This window comes from Leguminivora glycinivorella, chromosome 13, assembly GCF_023078275.1.
Source record: "Leguminivora glycinivorella isolate SPB_JAAS2020 chromosome 13, LegGlyc_1.1, whole genome shotgun sequence".
Classification (NCBI taxonomy): Eukaryota; Metazoa; Arthropoda; class Insecta; order Lepidoptera; family Tortricidae; genus Leguminivora; species Leguminivora glycinivorella.
Window position 1 is genome coordinate 21,634,143 of NC_062983.1, and position 27,347 is coordinate 21,661,489.

Genomic DNA, 27,347 nt, shown 5'->3' on the forward strand with positions numbered 1-27,347 from the left:
TCTTTTCAAATAACATCTTATAATTACCATAATCATTAATATCATTCTTTGACGTGAGTAGAGTAGCAAGCGAAATTCTTCCGCAAATTTTCCCTAGCTTAGGCGTGCGTTTTGGCACGTGCCAGCGCCCGCGCATCTCCGGTTACACCAGGGGACCAGGAGACCAGGGAACCGAGGGGACCAGGATTAGCCCTAATGAGCGGCCATGGGAACCGCCGCATAATTGATACCGCGCGAAATTCTACACTCATTTGATTATTTTTTAATATTTCTGACGCTGTGTAATGTGAGATGTCAAGCCAATTGTAGTGAGTTGATTATCAGTTCTTGATAAAATTATTGTTGTCATTTTGATGCATTTCTTCGAGTACCTACATAGACTTTAGTTATTGTAAAGAGGTCATTGGTGGATCTACTATAAATAAATGAATGCTAGTTTAAACTTTAAAATATTATAGACAATATAGTAAATAAAAAAACAAAGAGTAATGAATAAATAGTTATATTTCCTTGCCAACTGCAAACTTGGCAACTGGACATACACTGAACTAAATCGGAAAACATGAACTTAAGGATTTGCCCAGCAGTTGGATACAACTGAAAGCTATTTAAAAAAGTTATAGTAGGTACTTTGAATTGCACAAGAAGTAGATAATGTTAATCCGCATAAATACTATTTACAGAAAATAAATTTAACGATAAAGGGCCAGTTGCATCAGCCACATTTGACAGACACATCATCGTCACGCAGCAGACGTCTATGGAACTTCTCATACAATAAAATTTAACGAACGCTTTAACGGTGACAGACAGTTTGATGCAACCGGCCCTAAGTAAGACAATATAACAAATTAGGAAAACACAACTAAAAAATATGGAACAATTTCATACATTAACGTTACTCATTTCACATTCAACGCGAACTTCCACAATTCTCATTCTCGCGTTGACGCCAAATTTATTTAGTAACAGCACCCGAAAAGCGCAAACAGTAGATGCAATTCCATTATGGCAAAGTTAATTTAAACATTCTTGATACTTGTTCCCACTACCAACATACAAGAGGAATGAAACCAAAGAAAGAAGACACTCGACTCATATAACATTTCTATGAAAAAAGCGATCTTCTAATTTTGGCGACCAAGAGAACATGACCAATGAAGCGATACCCTTGAAGTCTATACCATTTCTACGATGAGCGAGGTCTTCTAGTTCTGGTCTATATGTTGGTAGCGATGGATAGAACAGCCCTTGACTTTTCACACGCAGATGTATGGAGGGGAGTGCGTGTGTGTGCGTAAGATGAATTAGGGGATTACATACTGCATCAGGGTAGTGCACTCTGATTTTGCACGGTGCTGTACAGGGTGGCGCGTTTGGGGTATATTTATATTATTAGTTTTGTTTTACGATAAGGTTAATATCTGATTATTGCGATTGTGAAGTCTGGGTTTTCTGGAAAATGTTCAGGAGTGAAGCATTGAAAAATATTTGCTTGCTTCAATTTGCCGACATATTACAAATGTGCTGGCAAAATGAAGCAAGCCAAACTTTTTTATAGTTATGTAGTACAGATTTATTTGTGATTTGAGAAGACAACCTCTTAAAACGTTTTAAGTGTTGGTTATGACTACTTATCCCCGATTTTTATTACGTAAAATAGCATACTGACATACATACCAGCAACCCAGTAACTAGATTGGCATGTAACATTATAAATGTTAATCGTCATCTGAGTCTTTCCTGTAGACTACTGTGTACTTTAACTGTGTGAACAGTTAAAGTTAACTGTTAAATTAAACTATAACCAAGTTTATCTTACAGTCAATATACATAATTATTTTAAATAATTAAGACTCATTTTTAATGTATGATCTTTTTTCAAACTGTTAATGAATTCTAAGACCAAATTAAATTATTTCATAGGAAATATTTTAATTTGTGTTTTTTAGTAGACATACTACTATTATTTTAACTATAAACTGAAATAAATGTCATATACAAAGAAAAAATGACCAAGGCCTCCAAGTGTCCAATGCTGGATCCAGCATGGAGCCCTTGGTAATTTTTTCTTTGTATAATATGAAATTTATTTCAGTTTATTGTTAATGAATTGTTGCCTGCGGTATTTCCGGACCGATACGACCTTCAAGAAAAGAGCGTACACGCATCTTAAAGGCCGGTACCGCGCCTCCAACACTTCTGGTGTTTCGGGTGTCCATGGGCGGCAGTGATTGCTTACCATCCCATAAAAAAAATGTGATGGACCGAGTACACGAATAAAACAATTGAAGACAGAATAAAAACAGTCAGTTGTTTACGAATCTCAAACTGTTACACCCTATATCCACATTATGGGGGACGTAATGGCCTAAGAGTAATTTTATTACTTTGCCCCCATTATCATGACAATGCAACCGGCCGAATATCGCGATGCGTTTCGACATTGTGTTTTAATTTTTATCGACAGGGCACATCACTAGTTTTGCTGTCTATGCGTTGAAAAGCACCATTTTCAATATTTTATTTTTTCTTCTTTTTCAGACAAAAATTAGGTATCAACTTTTTTATTTATCGTGTGGCGTGTACCTAATAATCGTGTGGCATTAGATTAAAGCCTGACTTGACATGTAATGTAACACATGACCACGCGCCATGTTGCGGAATTTCATTAGAACTATTTTCGTAATGCTATAGTTACCTACTGAATTTATTGTCACAGCATACATCAGAATAAGAGCGCCCTCTTAACAATAGTCATATACACCCTGTTTTTATTGAATTCCGTTAACTTTAAGGAAAGGTTCTTTATGTCAAATACAATAAATTTCTCTAAGAAACTAGCGTCTTAATTCTTACGGTTATTGAGTTATTAAATAATTTTTAAGAAAAAAAAAACCGTCGCCTTTCGGGTTCTGGTGAAAGCTACTTGCGAATGTTGGATTATGTAGAAATGTGTAAGTATTTTTTAAAACTGCTTTTAATGCTTTAATTATTAGATGGCAACACAAATGAATATACGCATAACGTTAAGGTTTGAGGAGTTTCCTCAATTCCTCATGAATCCGATTATATTATAAGAAATCGAAGCTTGACAAACTTTGACTTCAAAACTTATGCTTAACAAACATAACTAAATAAATGTCACTGTTCTGAACTTAAATGCATGCTTTTCTTACAAAAATACCAAAGTCACTATGAGTGTGCCGTTCAGGTTTGAGGAGTTTGGTTCTGGCCATCATCAGCAGTTCCACTGCACCAAATGTCACTGTTCTGGACGAAAGTGCATGCTGTTCTTATAAAAATACCAAAGTCACTATAAGCGTGCCGTTCAGATTTGAGGAGTTCGGTTCTGACCATCATCAGAAATTCCACTGCACCAAATGTCACTGTTCTGGACGAAAGTGCATGCTGTTCTTATAAAAATGGCAAAGTCACTATAAGCGTGCCGTTCAGATTTGAGGAGTTTGGTTCTGGCCATCATCAGCAGTTCCACTACACCAAATGTCACTGTTCTGGACAAAAGTGCATGCTGTTCTTATAAAAATACCAAAGTCACTATAAGCGTGCCGTTCAGATTTGAGGAGTTCGGTTCTGACCATCATCAGAAATTCCACTGCACCAAATGTCACTGTTCTGGACGAAAGTGCATGCTGTTCGTATAAAAATACCAAAGTCACTATAAGCGTGCCGTTCAGATTTGAGGAGTTCGGTTCTGACCATCATCAGAAATTCCACTGCACCAAATGTCACTGTTCTGGACGAAAGTGCATGCTGTTCTTATAAAAATGGCAAAGTCACTATAAGCGTGCCGTTCAGATTTGAGGAGTTTGGTTCTGGCCATCATCAGCAGTTCCACTACACCAAATGTCACTGTTCTGGACGAAAGTGCATGCTGTTCTTATAAAAATACCAAAGTCACTATAAGCGTGCCGTTCAGATTTGAGGAGTTCGGTTCTGACCACCATCAGATATTCCACTGCACCAAATGTCACTGTTCTGGACGAAAGTGCATGCTGTTCGTATAAAAATACCAAAGTCACTATAAGCCGCCAATATAACGAGTTAGCTTCTAATCATATTCATTTTGACATTTTTGACCCCAACATTGCTAGATTTAAGAGGCGCTTGGCTGGCGTCCTCTTCACCTCCTCCTCATGCTCCTCATGCTCATCTTCATCTTCTTCTGTCACTGACTGCTAAATTTTCCTTCTACCGTTTAAATATGTTTAAGTTTGTCTCACTCGTATAGTTTAAATGCGTATACCCTTAGCTTAAGTTAATTACTCCCTTATTTGGTATTAGCTAAATTGTTACCTAATAGTTCTCTGATGTTTGCTATTGTAGTTTTACTTACTAGATAGTGCTAAAATATGTATTGTTTCCGCTGAATTGTAAAACATGCTGAGTACACTTGTTTTGGATCTCGTGCTAGTTTTAAGCCACTTAGTATAAGTTTTAATTGTTATCAAGATTTTGTACGAAATCTGTTTGGTGTACCTAATAAAGTAAAATAAATAAGTAAATAAATAAGCGTGCCGTTCAGATTTGAAGAGTTCCGTTCTGGCCATCATCAGCAGTTCCACTGCACCAAATGTCACTGTTCCGTACCTAAATGCATGCTGTTCCTTTAAAAACACAAAAATCACCATATGTATACCTTTCAAATTTGAGGAGTTCCCTCGATTTCTCCAGGATCCCATCATCAGAACTGGGTTCTGAGAAAAATGGGACCAATCTGTATGCATATACATTCAATAAAAAAAAAATTTTTCAAAATCGGTCCAGTAACGACGGAGATATCGAGGAACAAACATAAAAAAAAAAAAAAAACATACAGACGACTTGATAACCGTCCTTCTTGAGATATGAGGCGACGGTTAAAAAATAAAAATAATTACTGAACACGTGTTTCGACATGTGCCGTCAATCACTTGACACTAACTTGAATATTATTCTTAAGGGTCTCTCACACTAATTAATTCATTTATTATGTACGAACACGATTAAAAAATTTTTTTAGCGAATTAAGTACCTAATAGTGCTATACAGGGTTGTTCCTGATAACGAACCTAACGACGCGACGTGTCGAATTTAACGGAAAACAAAAAAAAACACGGTGTATATCTCGTCAGGCTTTAGAACAGTGAGGTAATCATAAGATTCATAAGACAGTTGCTTGCCAGGTCGTTGTGATTTTATACTCTGTCAAACAAGTCTGTCAGTAAATAAGAACAAAGAAAACTATATGCATCCTTTTCTTTAGGGTGCTAGAGAAAAGGATACCTATAGTTTTCTTTGTTCTTATTTACTGACTGACTTGTTTGACAGAATATAGCACCCACATTTTTTTATTAATAGGGTAAGGGCATTATGCCATTAATCGTATAAGCACTAATATTACTTGCAGACGAGTCAATACTAAATTTTACCTACCTCATAGCCTTTCTATGATACATTAAAATACCACAGCGATATTTCTGACACGCCTCCTGATTTCCGCAGCAGAGCAACGATGCTTCAATGCCATTCGTTATATACGGTTACTATCGGTTACTGCACATATTAAGTATCATTTATTTCTTAAGCATGCATAACTTTTTCACCACCCCCTTTCTTCCCGTGGGTGTCGTAGAAGGCGACTGTGGGATATGGGTTAAATTGTGGCGTAGGCGAGAGGCTGGCAACCTGTCACTGCAATGTCACAGTTTTGTTTTCTTTCAACCCCTTATTTTGCCAAGAGTGGCGCTGAAGCTTTAGTAGTTTCATGTGCTCTGCCTACCCCTTTATGGGATACAGGCGTGATTGTATGTATGTATGTATGTATGCATAACTTTTTTAAATTATTTTAATGTGAAAAATAATCCTTTATTCACTGGAAAAAAAAATCGCATAACTCAAAACCTACCGATTTTTGACCCACAGTTGACTGAGCTAAAAACATTGCAAATAACCTACCTCTATAATAACCCCTTTAAAGGAATCGATCGAATTAGTAATGTTTTAAGTAGTGGTAGATTTGAAGGAATTAAAACACACGGTGTATTATGAATGGCACAGTTTCGATTTCTTTCAACCCCTTTTTGCCAAGAGTGGCACTGAAACTTGAGTAGTTTCATGTGTTCTGCCTACCCCTTCATGGGATACAGGCGTGATTGTATGTATGTATGTATTATGAAACTCACTTACCTGAGTTCTTAAAATCACACTTGTAAATATGTATCATTATGAAATAGTCAAAAATTGAAACGAGTGGCGATAAATTAAAACTCGAACGTAGAGAATTGCGAATTACTTCGCACATGTATCGTAGAACGTTTTACAGTAAATATGGCTAATTATTTTTTTTGAAATAGTTGCGTAATGACCTCATTATCTAAGTAGTGATATATTAGCGCCATATTCACTGTAAAAGTCAATATTTTAGAATAAAACGTTTACAATCCAGCCGGAAGCCCAGTTCTATTATTCAAAAGTACACGGCGTACAGTAAGATGGAGAGCTGATTCGATTTGTTCTGCCGATGAATATTTGATGCGGCTCAGTGCGCGCTAATTTGTTTACCGTGCCACACACTTCTGTGCCCCTGGTACGAGGAGTTGCCAATTATGTTAGAGTGCCATGTTCCTGGTACCTACATAAAAGGCCTTATTGAAAATTAAAGAGAAGTGAAAGAAGTATTAGATGATAGAAAAAGATCCCAACTGTATGCGATAAGGAAATAAACGATGGACCAGAAAAGTTATTCTTTTCTAATCACTTTATTGTATCCGTTTTATCGCACAGGAGCACAATATCTATAACCACCCGAAGCGTTAAAATATTATCGTTAATATTATATGTAGTAGATTATGTGACTGTTACATAATGAAAGTCATAATAATACTATTGTAGTTGTGTGAAACGAGCTGATAGATGATTCCCCTTGTAAAGAACGACATTTTTAATGAGTCCTAAGAGAATTTCGTAAGAAAACCAAGTTTTACGGGTTTTAATGTATCAAAGACGCTTTATGATATGTGTTTAAATAACTATTAAAACAAAGAACAATCAACAAGTTAAGAAACATATTTAATTTAATACATATTTCCCATAATTACCATCAATAAGTAAATAACCCATCAAAACCATAATCTCGCAATCACAATAAGAGCAAAATCTGATACCCAAGACGGTACAAATTAATTACTGCCGAAGATACCATCTGGCAGGTGATTAAATAAATACGAGTCTAATTAATATGCCAGACGCAACTCTGATAAGATGACGCTTGTGGATCTCTGTGAGCCTGGTACATCAGTACGTGGTTTAACATTATGTCTATCGTTTATTTTAGTAGTGAAAATCGTTTTTCTGCGCTCACAAACTTTATAAAATGGTGGATGACTTTAGAAAGGGTCTTCTGATTTCTAGGACTCTAAAGAGATTTTTCTACGAGAGACATTATTAGGAGGTACCTAACTAAAATTTCGTAATTTTTCTGCATCTTTTGTTTTTGATTTAGGTCCTTTAGAAGATATCTCTATCTCTCTCTCTATTTTCTCTCTCTCTTTCTGTTAAAGTTTGGCTAAACTAACTTTTTAAAAGTGAGTCAGGCTCATCATAAACGTCATATGTACTTACATAATGACATGACATCGACTTTTATGACGACGTTGCCACTCTTTGACATTGCAAGTGCAATAAAGTTTGGTCTGACTCTGTCCCATTATTTGTATAAAGTATGTACATAACATAACAATGATGTAGTATTCTTGTCACCAGGGGACGCCAGTAACGCGAGTATCGGCTCCGGCGAGGGCACGGGCGAGGAGGACGACGAGTCCAACGGCAAGAAAAACCAAAAGAAACGAGGCATCTTCCCCAAGGTCGCCACCAACATCCTGCGGGCGTGGCTCTTTCAGCACTTAACGGTAAGTTCCAGAACACTAGCAGGCGAAGATGATAAAAGTGACGTCATAAAAGTGCCATGCCAAGAGAAAACAAAAGAAACGAGGCATCTTCCCCAAGGTCGCCACCAACATCCTGCGGGCGTGGCTCTTTCAGCACTTAACGGTAAGTTCTAGAACACTAGCTGGCAGAGATGGTAAAAGTGACGTCATAAAAGAGTGCCATGGCAAGAGAAAACAAAAGAAACGAGGCATCTTCCCCAAGGTCGCCACCAACATCCTGCGAGCGTGGCTCTTTCAGCACTTAACGGTAAGTTCTAGAACACTCTAGCAGGCAGAAATGATAATAATACATACATACATACAATCATACATACAATCATACATACAATCACGCCTGTATCCCATAAAGGGGTAGGCAGAACACATGAAACTACTAAAGCTTCAGTGCCACTCTTGGCAAATAAGGGGTTGAAATATAACGAAACTGTGACATTGCAGGTTGCCAGCCTTTCGCCTATGCCACAATTGAACCCATATCCCATAGTCGCCTTCTACAACACCCACGGGAAGAAAGGGGGTGGTGAAATTCCTAACTTATTTTCTTTCTTATTCTTCTTTATGATAATAATGACGTCATAAAATAGTACGGCGAGAGAAAACAAAAGAAGCGCGGCATCTTTCCCAAGGTCGCCACCAACACCAAGCAGGACTGATTATGAAACAACCTACCTACCTATAATAGTAACAGCTACAGGCGACAGTTAAGAGCCAATTATCGTCCAGCCAACTACAGTCACTCTCTATCTCTCTCTCTAACACACTACAGTCACCAGCTCCAGCTTGTGGTTGTCGGACGTTGTGCTTATCCATCCGTAGTCGCTATTGTATATTTCTCTGTCTGCTCATTGCTTTTTCGACTGAAGCGAGTATTGGTGGATGTTGCAAGGTGAGTAAGTAGTGCAGATATATAAACGTATATGTACAGGAAGCTACACAACTTTTGCTTTTAGGTAGATATTAAATACGGTACAGCGGGACAAATCTCGATTGGGGACAAATGTAACTGGTTCATTGGTTCCATGTTTTACATTGTTTGCATTATGAAATAGAGTGTCCACCGATTATACATATATGGTAGGCGTGTTCATGTTCAGTGGATACATGTAGAACTCAACATCATAGTGTAATAATGGAAAAAATGGATCAGTTACAATTGCCTCCCAGTCGAGATATGTCCCGCTGTACCTTATAAAACATTGTAAAGCCTCTAATTTGCCCCCAAACCGCAACGCGTGACGATTTCCTAATAAATAATTCCATGAATCCATTTTTCGCGTTCACCGTAAACTCGTTACCATTAAATTGGTCCATGAATGCTTGGAAAACATTTACAACTCGGCTTTACGCATGGCGACGAACAATCGGAGGCAGCGGCGCGTACAGCGCGCTTTTCAATTAAATTTCCCCGTGGGGGCAATAAATTTTTCATTGCGTAGACAAAGGATTCAAAGTGCTTGCAGACATTGGAACAATTACGGTCTATGGGACACGGGGAAATCGTCTCGGTCTTATGGTCTGAAAGTATGAAAGTCTAATGAATTATAGGTTTACTTATCATAAGCGGTTGGTCAAGCTGCGCAAAGATTTTCGAAGAATCAGTGTTTCCAATTTAGATGCTTATTGGCTCTTGTTAGACTCCTTAAAGTTTCATTTCAAGAGTAGGTATTGAAGAGAATATTTGCCGTCTTGTTGTTTTGTATCTGTCATCATCATTCGCTCGCCCTTATCCCAATTACTTGGGATCGGCGCAGCATATGTACAGTCAACCAATTGAACCCTAGGCCACTCTACAACCATGTCAAAATGACAAGCAGCAAGAGATTTTTACAATCTGATTTATAAAGTTACCATGACATAGTTCTACAGTGGCCTATTAGGGTTCTGTCCAATTGGTTGGCTGTATTACATCTCTATCGGATGTCATCTCATCATTCACTTGCATTCGTTTCATATCATCTCTCACGTCTGTCCATCCACCATCCTTGTTTTGTATGATATGTATGAAGTTGAACACAAAATGACTATACTTAATAAGACCCCATTCAAAAAACCATTCCTGTTAGTTTACAATCATGAATGGAAAAAAAGGTAGACATCTTTTAAATGTATGCAAAATAATATTGAAAATTAATTACGTTGGCAGTACTTAAAGCAGCCAAGCTCGTAATTAAAACTTATATAACTTGCGCTGAAAATACGCGGAATTCATAGCTATAAAGAAAGTGGGATTCGGGAATGAAACACAAATACCGGGCTCACAGGACGTCACCTGAACTCCTTCGGCGTGATTTATGCGACGGATCCGGCCGGTAATGAAATGGCGTCCCCCCTGAAGCTATTCTAGAAATTACTACGCAACACTGCAGCGCTGCTGGTAGCTTTTAAACTAATGTCCGTTTCTTGATCATCAGACATCATAATTTTTGCGGCAATTTCGGTGCAGCATGGTAGAAATAAAACAACAACACGTACTATCAGCTACAAAAGTGCATGGACAAATTATGAATGAATACATTGATAAATTCGCCATGCACTTTAGCAGCTGATGGTACATGTGTTTACCATTAGGTAGATAATCAATTAAGGCTCAATTTACTCTTATTTACTTATCCAAATTACCTATTGGAGCCGGATTGAGACATATGCTTCCTCTAACGCGACAATGCTACAATAAAATTTACGAATTTCTTAACAAAAATTGTGTGGTTTAGCACGTCAGCTGCGATAGCTGGAGACCCGGGTTCGATTCCCGGCTTCGCCACCAGTGGGCTTGGTCGCTTTTTCTTTAGTGTATGGTATGTTATTTCAGTTTATAAAAATTGTAAAATTAAACCTACCTTTCCTAGTGTAACTTCAATCAAATTCCTAATACAATCGGTGGCAGACATAGGTCGGACTTAATAAAATAACTTGTTGGCGTCTACAACCTACGATTCACATCAGTGGTGTTAGCACTTCGTAAGTTTGCATGTGATATTCCATGTTTGCAAACAAGTAAAACTTGGACCGGACTGAAAATTTTGAGGCCAAATACCAAATTTCGAATCAAACTCAAAAATCTAGAGTTCCAGTCAAAAATTGTGCGAAAAATCGAATTAGGAAGCTTTTAGCGTTTCGTTGTAGCGTCGGCCTCGGCCATTACGGACAAATTACTTATAATTGCTTCGCTTAGCGCTAAGTGCTTTTATTACAACAGCGACGTGTCAATGTTTTCTCTTAACATCTCTAACACACTTTAGAATCGTATTTTTCGAATCGAATTCATATTTTTCTATGTTATGGGGTTTCGCAAAATGTTTGATCCCTTTTCGACAGTTTAAGTGTTTTTTTTTTTAAATTATTTAAGTACTTATCAGTGTATCACTAAAATTCACTAATATATATCTCTGCTTCTTTGAATTAGGTATTTAGTGGCTAGTCAGTAAATCTGTGTAGTACAGTTAGTTTAAAACAACATTTTGCAAAATTAATCGATGAAGTGTGGCAAAATATAGACAGTTCGTTGTCAAAAAGATTATGTGACCTATATCGCAAGTAGCTGTTAACTTGACGCGTGTAATATTCATTTGATCGGGACATGACAGCCACCTGCGCTGGTCAAACAAACAAAAACATTATGTCTTCTATATGTTACATAGTGAATTCAACGCTTTAAGCTACATTTTAAGTCAGCCAAAAAAGTTTCGGAAAAATGAAAAAAGCATAGACAATTCGTTGTCAAAAAGAGCATCTGACCTACACGCGGACCTGTCATCATGACGCGCGTGTAATATTCATTTGATCGGGACACGACAGCCACCTGCGCCGCGGTCAAACAAATGAATGCAGACTTATTCGAATAAATGTTGCATAGGCAGTCGATTTTATCATTTGATTTGACTATTCGATTATATTTTGCCATAACATATGGGGTTCAAGAAGGTGTTCAGGGTTCTCAAGAGTTTGTAAGACAGAAATAGCTCTGGTGTTGCTTATCGGCATTGACTATGGTAACCACTTCTCATCCGTTCTTCAAATTTAAACATTTTTCTTTTTTTAGATTAAAATAAGACAGGAAATTGCACTTTTTCCTGCATTAAAATATAGTTTTAAAGCGGCCGTCTTCGGTCTCCTCCCCATTCCTCCAAGCCTGTCGGTCCATTGCCATCTGCATCCAGATCTAGTCATTTTTTTTATAGCCTATAGAGTGTCCCACTGCTGGGCAAAGGCCTCCCCCCCTAGATTTCCAATCCTCCCGATTAAGTGCAGCATCTGTACAGTTGTTGAGAAAGGAGTCCAGGTCATCCCGCAGATCTAGTAATAAAAAGTGATAATTGTAACTTACAGAGGCAGCAAAACTTAAGAGTCTAATGAAATCCATAAGCAGGCAGAGTAACTATAAAAAAATCCTAATAATAATGAAATTTCGATATCAAACGATTGAAAAATCGACTCCTATATAAAATTTCTCGATTGCATTAATCCTGGAACACTGGCCACACAAATTTCGAATATGGAACGTTTGATTTGCGATTACACGGTTTGACCGTTGCATGATCCAATCGTTTGAATTAATTCTGAATCGAACGCGGACGTAGAAGGAAAGTCTCATGCATCGAATTTATATTCAACGCATTGATGTTGCCAATTCTGTTTATATTGTTTATAATCAATATGATATGGTTTTCATTTTGTTTTGATACGACGGGTACATTTTTTTTTTTAATTTAATGATCTTTCCTGACTTCGTTTAGTCAAAGTCTGTGCAAAATTAGCAACTTTTATACACTTAGATGTACTCTAGCAGGTCACGCTGATTAGTGCTTATCTGATTAGAGGGTCTAGCCAAGATGGCGGGCATTGAAACGAAACGCCCATCGAAACAAAAATAATATATATATGGGAAAAATTATTAATGGTGATGAAATGAGTTCTAGAATGAGATACGATATCAAAACAAAATGAAAATGATATCAAATTAATCCAACAGAATCAGGTCCAGATATTGATAACGTCGGTAACAATCTGCGTGTAAAAGATTTGAATTTTAAAGTCAGATGTCCGTGTAGCGATAACCGTTTTGAATTTCAATGTCATTCAGACTTCTATCTGTAGCATACAGTAGTTGGTTTGTGATATTTCCGCCATTTTGAAAGTGAATTTTGCAATAAAGTGTTTCGTTGCTGCACGTTGTCTTGCGACTCATTGGGTGTGCTGAATTCAAAAATATTAAATTCCATAGATTATTTGCTTCAGTAACAATTGTTTCAAAATATCACCTGTTGTATTTTGACCTCCGAATGCGACTTTTTCGTATTTTTCAGTATGTTTTGATACATTCAAGCGACTGCGCGGCCGCTGTGAGGCTCAAAAGACTCATATTTTTTCAGTCAGTTTCTTTCGTGAAATACGTATTGGCTTCCCTTTGACACGCATCAAATCAACACACTTCCCTTTTGGCGTACCTAAGTTAAAGGCTCATTTAGACAGCGCGCGAACTCCCATACAAAACTAGACATATTGCGGACTATTGATATTTCATCCAATTCAGTCGACCGTTTCTTCTCGGACCATCTAAATCAACCCTTATTGTTCTAGAATTTCTAAACACTGTCATAGCAATAGTAATATGGATAATTGCATAAAAATCATCACTTTATTTGACACCGTCCAGGATCTTCCCGATCCCGCCAAGAAAAGTCTGAATCCGTGACATCCATCATACATTCCCGTGATCCCGTTAATCTTCGCTCATCCCGCCTTTAATACTCACCTGCTAAGATCCAGAAATAATATCGGGACGACTTAGGGCAAATCCCGGAGATTTGGGGCTAAAAATAATTATAAGTCGCGTGAGCCCGGGAATATTGTTTTATGCTTTGTGTTTATCACGGGTTGGTATGGTGGGAATAATGGTGGTTTTTTTTTTACCTTTTTTAGGGGGGTGTAAAATTTAAATTCACTTTATGGCTGTCAATTGAAACGTGTCTTGCAAATGAAACCTGAGTGCATACTTTTGTGTTGAGGTTCTTTAATTAACTCATACGTCGAATTTAAGACTAAAAAATGCACAGCAAATAATATTACATCACTTTTTGCAAAATGTTTAAACAAATCACCCGTGCGCTCAAGCATAAATACCTACCTACAAGTAATTTTGCATGAATTTAAATTTTATATGCGTAAGAGTAATAAATACTTACATAATATACCTATATGTTTATGTTTAGGTCACTCTTTTGGCACTGGGCAAAAATCCTTGAGCGAAACATTTTGTAACATCCATGTCACGGTGTGCTACCAAAAACGAATAAAGCTGCATCCACACCGACTACAAAGTATCTTTCCAACCTGATTTCAAAAAGTACTTATCTGAGTAACAATGCTTTTGTTAACGTCAAACGTAAGTTTTGCACACTTTAAACACGTAGGTATTTATATTTGACACTGCTGGCTGGGTGGACACTGGGTAGTGTTAAGAAGGCCTGCCAGGGATTCACATCACAGATCACATTATTAGGACTACAGAAGACTATGCTCAATGAAGAGCTTTGGTGCATCAAATAACGACCATGAGGTCGCGACCCTCAGTAATGAGGAACCGAGGAAGAAGACAATGATATCAAAATCTCCTCGTGTAGACATGCCTTAATGCACCAACTCAACCTAAACCGGCCTACACTGAACCTAACTTACAACTCAATTTGCCCTTCCTCAGCCTCGCAGCCGTATATTCATTTGCTTTATATTTTGGCGCCAAATAACATCTTACGGTTTAATTCTGTCCCTCCGTCAACACAGTGTTCCAATATTAATAAATTCTCATTGCCAGGATTTGCGGCAATTTGCCCGAGTAAAACTTACGACTCGCCCTTCTTACGAAACTTTCCTTGAGATTTTTAACGTAGAAATTGTATTTTGGTGCGTAAGGAATTTATGAGTTCGTATTTGAGAGCTGGAGTAAGTTGGGGTGATAAATTGAGTTAAAACAGATAGGTTTAGACATAATTCAGCGCTTTTGATCGATTTGAACACTTATTTTCTGGTTTTTTGCAAAGTTTTGGCCATACGATCTGGTGACGATTGCAATGAACCGTTGAAAAAGCAACGTACGACTTGCTTTTTAATCATTTTAGCCGTCCTGGGTTCTAATCCCGGTAAGGGCATTTATTTAGTGTGTTAAGCACAGATAGGTATTAATTTGTTCCTAAGTAATGGGTGTATTCTATGTATATTAGATATATCGTTGTCGGAGTAGTACCCACAATACAATTCTTGGGCTTACCATGGGATTCAATCCATCTGTGTAAGATATCCTATAATATAGTTGTACCTAAATAGTTAATTAGCATTTTTTAACAGTGGTTGATAAAGGTGGAAATGGTGGACTTTAATGAAAAATGACACTTAAAATATCTCTACAATTCTGCAATCCCCAACAAATCAAACAAAACAATAACCATAAACCACCAGGATAACATAACATAGAAGACAGTTTATAAATAAAATATGAAAGTATAAGCGACGCTCCCGCGGTGCCTCAAAGCGAACCCGATACCGACGTAACTCAACACCGCACGCCTAGGAATCCAGCATTCGCTATATCTCTGCCATTCTCTGATTTCCTAGTACATGCTAATATTAGGAGCGTAGCATGGCATGACTTGATCGTTAAATGAATATGTGAATTTTATGACGGGTTTTAATTGTGCAGGAATTTGAAAAAAAAAAAATAAACACACCTAGGTACTCAAGCACTGGGCAATGATTTCGCAGTATGTCTCATGTACTTATACTTAATGTATGTTGATTATTAATGATTTACTTCCCTTATTTGCGTCCCTATAAAATTATGTGACTTAATAATAAACCCATTGGTACGATCCGGAATTCGAACCTAAGAACCTTTCTTATAGATAAAAGAGAAGAGTCTTGGTATGTGTAGGGCCGTATACATTCTTTCTATTTTCTTTTCGTATTATTTATAAGATGTGATATGTCTGTGTCAAAATCAAAAGTGAAATTTTTGGCAAAAATAAAAGACATTGTAAATGAATTGGCTCGCTCGTTTGAAAGTCTCACGCCTGTCTTAGATCTCAAGGCGATTTTAAATATCCTTCCATAAATATTTACAAATCAGTCAAAACACGTAATCCACCCACGTACGGCCGGTAACACCGTATCGCTAACCGATTATTGATCGCCGGTTAATTCAATAACTAACTAACCGGTTGGACAAGGTATTACCGGGTAATTAGAGTCGGTGGACCACCTGCCGGTAATGATGCTTCATGGCTATACGTCTTGTATGGAAAATGTACAAAATGTACCTACAATGAGGAAAATATTATTTGCGTTTATATTTTGCGATTTGAAATAGCGATTATCTTTTATATACCTGCGTGCGTAACCGAATGAACAAACGCTCACAAAACGCTCACGAAACACTCGTAGATATCTACCTCTATCGCTCTTGCGTATTGGCGCGACAGAGCCAGACTACCTTTCGTGGCGTTTCGTTTCGCGTCGTAGAAATGCCATTCGGCTACAGGGCCAGAAATATATCGTCACTACTTTAAAAAAAATTTGTATCTTCGTCTGTCAATTAAAAGAAAATTGTAGTAAGTATGTATGGAATGCATATAGACTTACTGCGTTTTAACTTCGAGGAGCAGCGTGAGATACGAGATTTTTTAAAAGTAGTGACGATATGACTACGCGCCATGTTGCGGAATTTCATTAGAACTATATTTTTCATACTAAATTGATCTATCACCCCATACATCAGAATAACAGCGCCTTTCGGTCGGGCTATTTAAAATTGATAACGCAAGTTATATGATATTTTTTAGAATATTTAGCGACAGACTAAACAGAAAGATATACATACAATCTAAAGGCTGGCAACGCACCTCCAACACCTCTGGTGTTTCGGGTGTCCATGGGCGGCGGTGATCGCTTTCCATCAGGCGACCTGTCTGCTCGTTTGCCTCCTATCCCAAAAAAAAAATGCAAATATAACATACTATTAACTTTCAGTTATACCTACCTATTCGGTAGGGAGCCAAAAAAATGAGTTTCTTTTAAAATATTTCGGACTTGTTTATTGATTTTCGTCAAAATCTCGTTTTATTTTGGCAAACATTATTTAGGTAATAATAAGCTCTGCGGTAAACAGTCATAAGATATTGAAGTTGTGCGTTATCCATTGTTTAAAAACCTGTATACCCTTCCTGAAAAACCCCATAGTATGATCCCATACTGTAACGTACATAGAGCGTTACCGGTATCCGCACAAGTTACACACTATACGATAAAAGAACCGTTCAAACTTTGCATAGTAACTTTTGAGAGGTCATAATGAACAACTTTTATTATGGGTCTAATGCTGAAATCGCAAAAAAAAATTTAACTGTTCCTTACATTTCGAGTATACCGCTTATTTCTATGAAACAGTTAATTTTTTTTCGCGATTTCAGCATTGATTCCATAATAAAAGTTGTGCATTAAGGCCGCAAAAGTCACTAAGTACTTATGTAAAGTTTGATCGGTCCTTTTTAAATCAGCCTGTATATACAAACAGACTAGGTAATAGAAGATATATAGAACGTAGATATATTTAAAAGGCAGCCGTTTTCAACCATTTTCAATCGAATAATCATCTGTAGTCATCCCCTGAAGGACACATCATTTCCTTACTTCCGCTGGATACCGAAACTACCCACTTTTTACGTCACGACGTTTATGTCGGTCCGACAGGAAATTCGACTTAGCAGGAAATGGAGTGTGCGAGAGAGAGGTCTATAGGAAGACTGGTAGGTGTGAAAGGGACGGAAGTCTTGGTGCATCCGAATGGGACACTATTGGGTTTCTTGCGTGATTTGAAATCTAATGCCTGAAGTTTATGATGCTCTGGTCCGGTGTTAGAAAGATATCTTTGAAACATAAAATGGCTAGTACTCGTAATACTCGTATATATATATAGGTAGTATCCAATTATGAATGAATTTACTTTTTAATAAATATAATATTTCACGTTTGAATTGAACTAATTCCAATAAGGCCTAGTTACCCTTTGGGTTGGAAGGTCAGTTGGCAATGGGGAAAATGAGGAAGAATGGAGGCTCTTAATAAAATAAATGAAACATATCAATGAAGTCATTTCTACAGATTCAACTTAACACAAGAATTCTTTACCTACCATTGCAATATTCAAGGTGAAATAAAAAAGACCGTTCAAACTTTGCATAGTGGCTTTTGAGATCATAATTAACAACTTTTTCCCCTCACTAGCTCGGAAACACGTGTTTTGTCCTTTAATACCAGCGGGTAAAAACGCACTTTATCCACTAGTAATTTGACCTTGAATAAAGTCAGTCAGTCTTTGGAGTCCCCGGTTTGCAACAATTGTGGCGAGGCTGCACAAACAATCCAGCACATAATAGAGGATTGCCCCGTGACGCGCTACGCTATGCCAATGGACCTACAGAAGACCTGATCACCCTTAGCGACGAGGCCAATAAATGGCTGATTGGACTTAATTTTAACCTATGAATGTTTCTGTTCTTTGCCATACGACTAAATAAATAAACTGCTTTAATATTGATAAAAGTAGGTGAATCTAGTAATAAAGATGATTTAATTACCACCTGTGGAACTACTGGAAGCAGTGATAAACGCATTTTTTCGTTGTAGTTTCCTCGCGATAGTGAGGGGAAAAGTTTTGTGTTACACTCGGGTGCAAATGTATTTTACTTCTCGTGTGTTAAAAAACTCGCAAGTTCAGGATTCTATTCTCGAACCACTCGCTTCGCTCGTGGTTCAACTATAGAATCCTTTCACTTGCTCGTTTTTCAATTCCACACTCGGCGTTACTTAAAATACAACTTTGCCGTTGTATAACAAATAACTATTACTATTGGATCAATGCCTGTTCTATAGAAATGAGCGGCATCATGACAGTCGAAATGAATGAAACAGCCAATTTTTTTGCGATTTCAGCATTGGTCCCATAATAAAGGTTGTTCATTATGACCTCAAACTCACTTAACAAAGTGTGAACGGTCCTTTCTCTCACCGTGTTTATTATTGTGCATAATTCCTATCATCCCGGCTAGCGCACAAAGCAAACACGAAACCCGATCGGGACTCGAACCCTGGACTAACCCCTTTGGCACACTCCTATATCCGATGACAATGTATTAATATCCCGGATTTGTTTATATTAAACGCATATTTTTTTATTCTTGTGAGACCACATGTCTCGTTTAATGATTTTGCCTGCAAAGCCTATGGACCTGGGTTGGAATCCCACACTGAGAGAAATTTGCATTGTGAATTTAACAAGTTCGACTTGTTGCGGTTTATCTGTTTGAATCAGCCAAACGTATGTTTAAAACAATATGTGTCAGGTTGTTTTTATAAAATCGACTTGTTGATTCAAATATATTGCCGATTCAAATGACAAGTAGCTTGTTGTTTGAACCAAAGAGCACGTAGGCGCTAATTTAACCAAAAAACTTGTTGAACGAACATGAAAACTGGTTGTATTTTCTCTCAGTGCAGTAAGGACATTTATGTGTGATATTTGACAGATATTTGTTCCTTTAATATAGATATTCAGTCGTAGAATTTTTATTAAATTTATTGTTGTCTTTTTGTTTAGTAATTTAACCTGCAAAACCTATGGTCCTGGGTTCGAATCCCAGCACAAGCCTTCTACTACCGTAGAGCTTAGGCAATCTGTGTAAGAAGGTCGTATATTTAATTTGATTTTTAATTGAATGTGCCTCAATTGCTATTTGTTTTATTTAAAAATAAACACTTTTTTTTAATAATAAATGGGCTTACTATTGGCCACAGACTAGCCACAGGCAAAGACGTGGCCTACGATGGAGTGAGCTCGCCCAGAAGATGCCTGTTCACTCTTGATATGAAGGTTTTTTCCGTTTTTTTAATATTGCGAAAAAATCGAGCCAGGGTTATAAATATTATTTTGTATATTTTTCTCTGACATTAACAGACAGAGTAATTTTTGCTACCTTACGTGTAGTACAAAATAGGATATTTTAGTATAGCCTCAAAACTTTGCACTCACGTGCGAAACTAATAAACATTGAACATATCAAAGTTACGGACTATCGCGTTCCCGTCTTTTCTTATATCTTAATAAAAACTTTGTCTATACCCAGCTATTTGTATAGTTTGTCAAACCCTATCTTTTAATTGTTAGCTAAGTATATTAGCAGCAACTAAAAGTTTGAGACAACAAACAATATATTGACTATATGGTAGGCCATGTAGTCAATATATTGTTTGTTGTCTCAAACTTTCTTTTACATTCTATATTCTTTTGGAAACTGTATACTTAGTTACTGATAGCTAGCGGGGTTGTGGACTGTATAACTAATGTGGATGATGAAAACACGTATTGAAAATATTTATTTTATAATTAATTTAAGTTGGTAAACAAACAGATAGATAGTTCCGTGACATATTTCAAAAAAGCATAAAAGTGACATGATTTTAAACGTTTAAGGAGGTCGCACACCAGCCAGTCGCTAACACTTAGGTACTAATACGTGAATTGCAATTAAATGTTTTTTGGGTAAGCCAATAAAGGGCGAGTAACTTTAAAATTGTATATGTGCCCCTGAAAAAAAAATATAATAGACTTTAAACTTTCGTGAGACATTCAAATATTTAAATAAACGGATGTACTGGTGTGTGATGGAGAGGAGTGTATCAGCCACAAGCATGAGGTTCTCCACATGACCCGAAACATGCCGCACATTCACGATGTTATATCGTGAGTACATCCGTTTGTTGAATATATTTATTATACAATACATCATAAATTACATAAAATACCTTTATTTAAATATTTATAATGACTATCTTAGAAACATACCATATCTTTTAATGACAAAACTTAAACGTTTAGCTACGTGGTCATTATAAATACCAAAACAATAAGATAATAACAACAACTATAATAAAGCCGCAGTTAGAGTTGACCAGGGCATCATATCAGCCGGGAGATCAGGGGAGACGGGGGAAGGTTGTCCCCCAGGGATGGTCGTTAAGATAACGTATCTGAGTGGACAACGGTCCGTCTCAGGTTGCGATCGGGGGTTTAAATATGGGAAATGGACGAAATTGCATGTAGGGGTATTTTATTGACATTTTGCCAGGTAAGCCATAAAATATTTAAATGGACGGAGTTTATCTCTTTGAAAGGAGTCGATTAGGCTGCTGTCAAAACTTTAGACTTTATATTTTATCAACGTTTCATTCATTTAATCGGCAAAGAATGCTAAAATCTATATCGTGCGTTCTGTGTGAAACATGTCACAATAAAAGAGTGCCGGTTTTAATACCAATCATTAATATTATTAAATCATCGGTTATTGGGATTTGAGATAAGTACTCCACAATTCTTTTTTCATTTATTGATACAAGCACTATAACTTTGTATTTTTAATTTTTATTCTTGGGTCTTTTTGGCTTTTTTCTGTCATTAAATCTGGCGTAATACCCACAATTATTATGAATATTTCTTTGTTCACAAAAGTTTAATTTTTTGATTTTAAGTGGCTACTGGCAATCTTCTTATCAGTAAAATAATTAGATACCTAAAATTCCAAAACACCGCAACATGGCGGAAGTTAAATAAAACTGTTTCAGGGTATCTTAACATATATAATATATATGGTCAAATGTACATTTAGAATAAACACTTTGTTTTATACGCATTTTATTTACTAACAAAACATAGCGTGTCTTCAAGAACACCATAATCCACTCGTGAGTTATTAAACCAGGACACCATAAGTTCGCTCGCAATATCCCGAGTCCCGCAAAAAGCTCCTAACGCCAGTAACACCTCTTTGATTAATGTATTCCGATGTCACAGTTATTGCGCTCTACCCTGACGCCCTGGGCGCCTAGCCAACGTCACAATCGCTCTTCGTAACTAGCCCCCTATCGCTCTTATGTAGTGGCGCGACCACAGAACTATATTAAGGGGCTAAGCTGAACCAATGTCCTTCGATTTTAATTTATTGATTTAATAAATAGTATTTCATAATTACTTCACAACTCATTGTTTCTGTGATACCTATTTGGCATTAAAGTTGAACAATTTTGGGCCCAATAACCGGTTGTTTGGTCATAACTTTTGTTTTAGTTAGTTTAAAATTAAAATCTCTCTTGAATTTTTAGGAAAGTCAAAGCTAAATCCAAACATGTCGATTCCATGTACGTATGTAAGACCCTTCACTAAAATCTAATTTCAAAAAAGTGTTTTTATTTACCATGTTTAAAAAAACATAAAAAATAAGTATTCATTGTTTTTTTTTTTTTCAAAATATGGCTTTTTACGAAAAGAGATAAAAAATTGAAGAACGGATGACCGTTTGTTTTATAACTCTATCTGTAGAGCAAGTTTTGGAGCTTCAATTCAAAACTTGTGGACAATCGATGAAAACCGTGAATAAGTTCATATATTTGTATAGAGGCCGAGCGTGTCACATTTTGTACTGATATTATTACTTGCCTGTGATAGGGAATATGTCTCAGTCCCTTTCAGTGTTTTAGTAATTATTGTGTTGTTTCAATTAAATATCACGTAACGAGGATTTTTTTTATATTTTTGTTCAATTCCACGTAGAAAAACTGACGCCTGAACGCTGCAATCTGTGAGTAAAGACGGCCGGACTACCCAGTCGTTTTGACTGAGTTCGTTTGACACGCTAAGTAGATACGTTTGCTTAACCTGTGGTATATATGAAATCCGCGGGAGCGACAGAGTCAGACATGTTTCGATCGCCGCGTAGCGTCAATAGTCACTTTGGCTAGGCCGGCTGGTGTTATTGCGAATCTAGGGTATATTAAAAAGGGCTCTATTTATGTGGATACACCTGCGTTGTGAGATATGGTTTAATGCTCCGGGGAATAAAGAGTGTGATGTATCTCTATATTAAATTTCAGTATATGTGTGAGAGATTTGAGACAAAGCTCGTATTGGACTAAACATAAATAAAAAAAATTGAAGTTAAAATTAAATATTATACCGTTTATAATTTTACGGTTTTCATATTTTTTCCTTTATTTGTGTTATAAAAAGTTGCTTCGTACCAAATTTCAAGATTCTGAGTTCACGGGACCCTGTATATTTTGATTCCCTTGCGAGTGTAAATTGCGGACATTTGCGGGATAAACGGCTGTTTTGATTACGTTGGTGTTGTTTAAATAAGACTAACATAGTTTATTTTACTTAGGGCATAAGCAATAGTATGAGGAATTGAGGATCCCTTACAAGTGTTAATCTTGCTTAGTGTACGAGTAATAGAGTACATCTTACCCCACCTGACCTTAAACATTAAATTTGCCTAAAGAGGAAAAAAACCTTGAAACTTGTTTGCATCAATTTAATAAGAATATACTAAGAAACTCATAGACAGATCATTAAACTACCATCTATATTCCTAAAAGGGGTAGGCAGAGCACATGAAACACCTAAAATATCAGTGCCACTCTTATTAATTAAGGGATTGAAAGAATAACGAAATCATAATATTACAAGCATGTATAAAATATACAGGTACGTACGTAGTACACATACCTAATGTATGTTAATAACTGTGCATTTGAAAAGGAGGAATTCATTTTAATGTACACTACGAACATTAAATAGCGATAATAGTTATTATAGCAACTCGCAATTAGAGATGGGTAGTGAGTAAATACTCAAGAGTAAATATCGAGTAAATACTCAGTATTTACTCAAAATACCCGTATTTACTCGTTTTTACTCAAATTGATGGGTATAAACTATTTCGCGTGCTGAAATGGAAATACAAATTAGAAATATTGGTGTATTTTGTTATCGACTACTAAGTTAAGTAATCAAATTTATATTAATTTTATTTTAAAGACGTGCTCTCCATACATGTAACTATTTTTCACAAAAATAAAATTCAGAAATTACCAGTGTGTTATACATCATCTGATAGGTCTTTAAAAATTAATTGAATGTTTCTAAAAAAGTTTTTTAATAATATGAACAGTTTTGGAATAAAACGATAATTAAGGCCGAAATTATGTTTATACCTTTATAACTTTCGAATTCGTTGTTGGAAAAATATCCAGAAACCGTCAAATTATTGGCCATATAATACAAAACACAAAACTAGTACTTTAAACGTCACCAGCTGAGCCATTTTTGAGTTTTCTTTAGAAAACCCTTAATAAAAGGTCGTAAGTGCCACATTAACAATCACTTCCGAACGTCATGCCGTTATCTAGAACATCAATTTCATTGAAGTCTCATACTTTTACTGTAAATACCTGCTTTCTTAAAACAAAACTGCTAACTAAACATTATCACTATTTTTTTCTCACAAAGATTACCTTTTTTTCGACAAACTAAGACTCCCATAATCTTCTAATAATATAAATCTCATTTAAACATGTCCACACAGTTAAAATAAACACGACTAAGTACTTAAATCTCATTTTTTAAATTATTTTTAGGTAACAGTTTATACTCACCCAAATGAGTAAATACGAGTATTTACTCGGTGCTTTGAGTAAATTACGGGTAAATACTCAGTATTTACTCACCCCTACCCATCTCTACTCGCAATTATCGCGACTACTTTAGCGGATCCCGTTGTCTATGACTAATGGACAGAGAAAACAGTTATTCTAAGTAATGGTACAAAGCGTGCATATTTATCTCTACATCTGTGAAGTTCCTGGTATGTATTTTGCTAATAGCTGTGGTTTATGAGTCGTATTATTATGGGCAAAGTAAGAATTCGAATTGGAAAATGATTTTTTTCCTGAGAAAAATACACAATTGTCGAGATTTTCACTGGTACATTTCTTCTTCATTCTGTATAGTTGGGTACGGGATAGTTGGGTAATTTCTACACTTTGGTAGCATTTTTTTCATACTTCGCAAAATCGACTCAGTAGTCTCAGTACTAATAGTCTTTAGTTAGTGCTGATCTTCCTTCAATACCATTAATTTAGATAATCTAATAGATTAAGAGGATACGGTAGCGAAAATGCTAAAATGGAAAGGAGCCCCCCTTTCAACTTGGGAATTTTAGTTAAATGTACAACTGTTATTAACTAGATTTATCGAAAAAAAATTGTCCATTAAGAACCACTCAGTCAAAAGATATTTCAAAAAAATCTTTAAAATCGAGGTTTCGCTCTCGACTCTTTCCTCCTTCAAAACTTAATCAATCGGAACGAAATTTTAGAATCTGAATAACAATGAAATAACCTATGTCGGACCGTTTAGCTTTTTTGGTTAATTGTTACCAATATTGAGTATCACACCTTTTTTTGCGCCACAATGAAAAAGGCCGTTTTTGGAAATTTTTGATTGGCTCTAGAGTCTTTAAAAAACAGAATATCAAAAAAATCAAAACGGTCCCACACAGATAAAAATAATAACAATCTGTGTTGAAAAAATCATTGCTCTATCTTCAAAAACCAGGGAGGAAATAGTCGAGAGCGTTTGTATGGAGAATTGACCCCTACGCTCCATGCTACCATAATATTGCATTGTCACGTGATTTGCTTATGTGTGCAAAATTTCAACTCAATCGGAAACCAGGAAGTGGGTCAAATTTAGCTTCTACGTTTTGACGCACACTAACATACTAACAAGGCAAGTTGAATAAAAGCTTGTAAAAATAAGGGTTCCTTTTGTACCTTTTTGGTACGGAACCCTAAAAACGAAAACTGTATCTGTTAGCAAGAAACAACAAAAAATATTCAGAATACAACAACTTTCAACACTTAAAAAACTCCAATTCCAAATTCAAAACGCGCATACTTCCAAATTAACCCTTAATTTGGCAGACATAGAAAACATTAAAAATACCGTTTCTTTTGTTGAATACTATTTTTGTGGGTCATAAGGAGCCCCGAAAAAATAATGAAAAAAATCACAATCTTTCAGTTTTTCAGGAAAATTATGTTCGGTGTGGCGAACACTGCCAGCTAATCAAGAATAAAAAGTGCGAAATAATTTGCTATATAAATTTTATGAAACATGCAAATTTATTTGTAGAAAATGAACATAAAAGTATTGTTTACACTTTGCGTGTCCTTTGTGTACTTTGTGACCTCGAAACTGGACCTCCTTTGTAATGTTGACACCGAACATCCCGGTACTCTTGGAGACGGTAAGGGGAATGTCCTGGAATTTAGGCGCTATGTTATGTCAAATCGGGTTTTATATGCGGAAAATGTGCAAAACTTCTTACTGGGGTTCAACTCGACAAGATTATGTTTACCCCACTCGGATACCTGCTCAAAAGAGGCCTCGACTTGAGACACAAGTTGCATTCTGCATAGCAAAATCTGCTCACGATAGGCATTTTCACGACCTGTCTACTGTCTATCACCTGTGATGTCATCCGCATAACAATAGATATTGCTAGTTACTAGCATATCATTGTTATGAAGGATGAACAAGGTCGGTGATAGGATAGCTCCTTAGGGTACACCACCGTTAATGGGTCGGATTTCTGAACATTGATCGTCGATGAAAACTGAATTGCTCCGCCCAGTTAGAAAGCTGGCTACCCACGTGCAAAGCCCTTCTGGGAGCCCGTACTAGGGAAGATGCGTCTTATGCTAAACTCTATCAAAAACTTTAGGTAACAATATCTATGCTAACCGCCAGAGCTTCTTCCTTTGTATCAATGGCGGTGGCCAAACTATGAGTCAACTATACCACAAGATCACCAGCGCCACGACCATGGCGGAAGCCGTATTGCCGGTCACTATAAGCTGGTGCTATTCAGGTACGCTAAGAGCTGGTTATTAACCACTTACTCCATTACCTTGGAGAGAAGAGATTCTCTAATCTGGGCCTCAATGGGCCGATAGTGTGCAGGGTTTGTGCGATCACCCTTCTTTACAATTGGATGGACTCAAGCAGTCTTCCAGGATGACGGGCATTTACCTGAGCAGTATGAAAGCGAAAAAGATGCGTTAAAACCGGGGTTAGCTCCAGAGAGCACGTTTTCAGCACAATAGCTGGTATACCATCAGGCCCGTTGGACTTATTGACATCGAGGGCAAAAATTGCACGCCTAACTATACTTTGAGTGAAGCGAACCTCGGGCATGGATGCCTCACAGCGCGGGTTCTGGTGTACGGAGGCCAAAGTATTTTTGGGGAATCTTCCCACTTCCCCTAAAATACTTTGTCCTCATGATGAAGAGGGGTCTAAATCCTCGCTGTAGGACCTTCCTGGTGCAAAGGGTATCCATCGCGGTTCAACACGTAACGCGGTAAGAGCACGGGTAGATATTTTTGCATCGGGATGTGCGTAATTAGGTTAGAGTTAGCTATTCATTTTACGTATTCAGATGTAAGAGTAAT

General features: G+C 36.8%; 1 protein-coding gene across 3 annotated transcripts in view; it reads left to right on the top strand.

Annotated features, from left to right (window-relative positions):
* Window positions 1-27,347, top strand: part of LOC125233001 (homeobox protein homothorax) — a 430,647-nt gene that overhangs the window by 297,093 nt on the left and 106,207 nt on the right. For 2 of the 3 annotated variants that reach the window (XM_048138864.1, XM_048138867.1), the window contains exon 10: window positions 7,765-7,913. In XM_048138864.1, the coding sequence (XP_047994821.1) occupies window positions 7,765-7,913 (149 nt within the window). Of the gene's footprint in view, window positions 1-7,764; window positions 7,914-7,996; window positions 8,056-27,347 lie in introns of all 3 variants that reach the window. The other variant, XM_048138865.1, reaches the window with a different exon arrangement.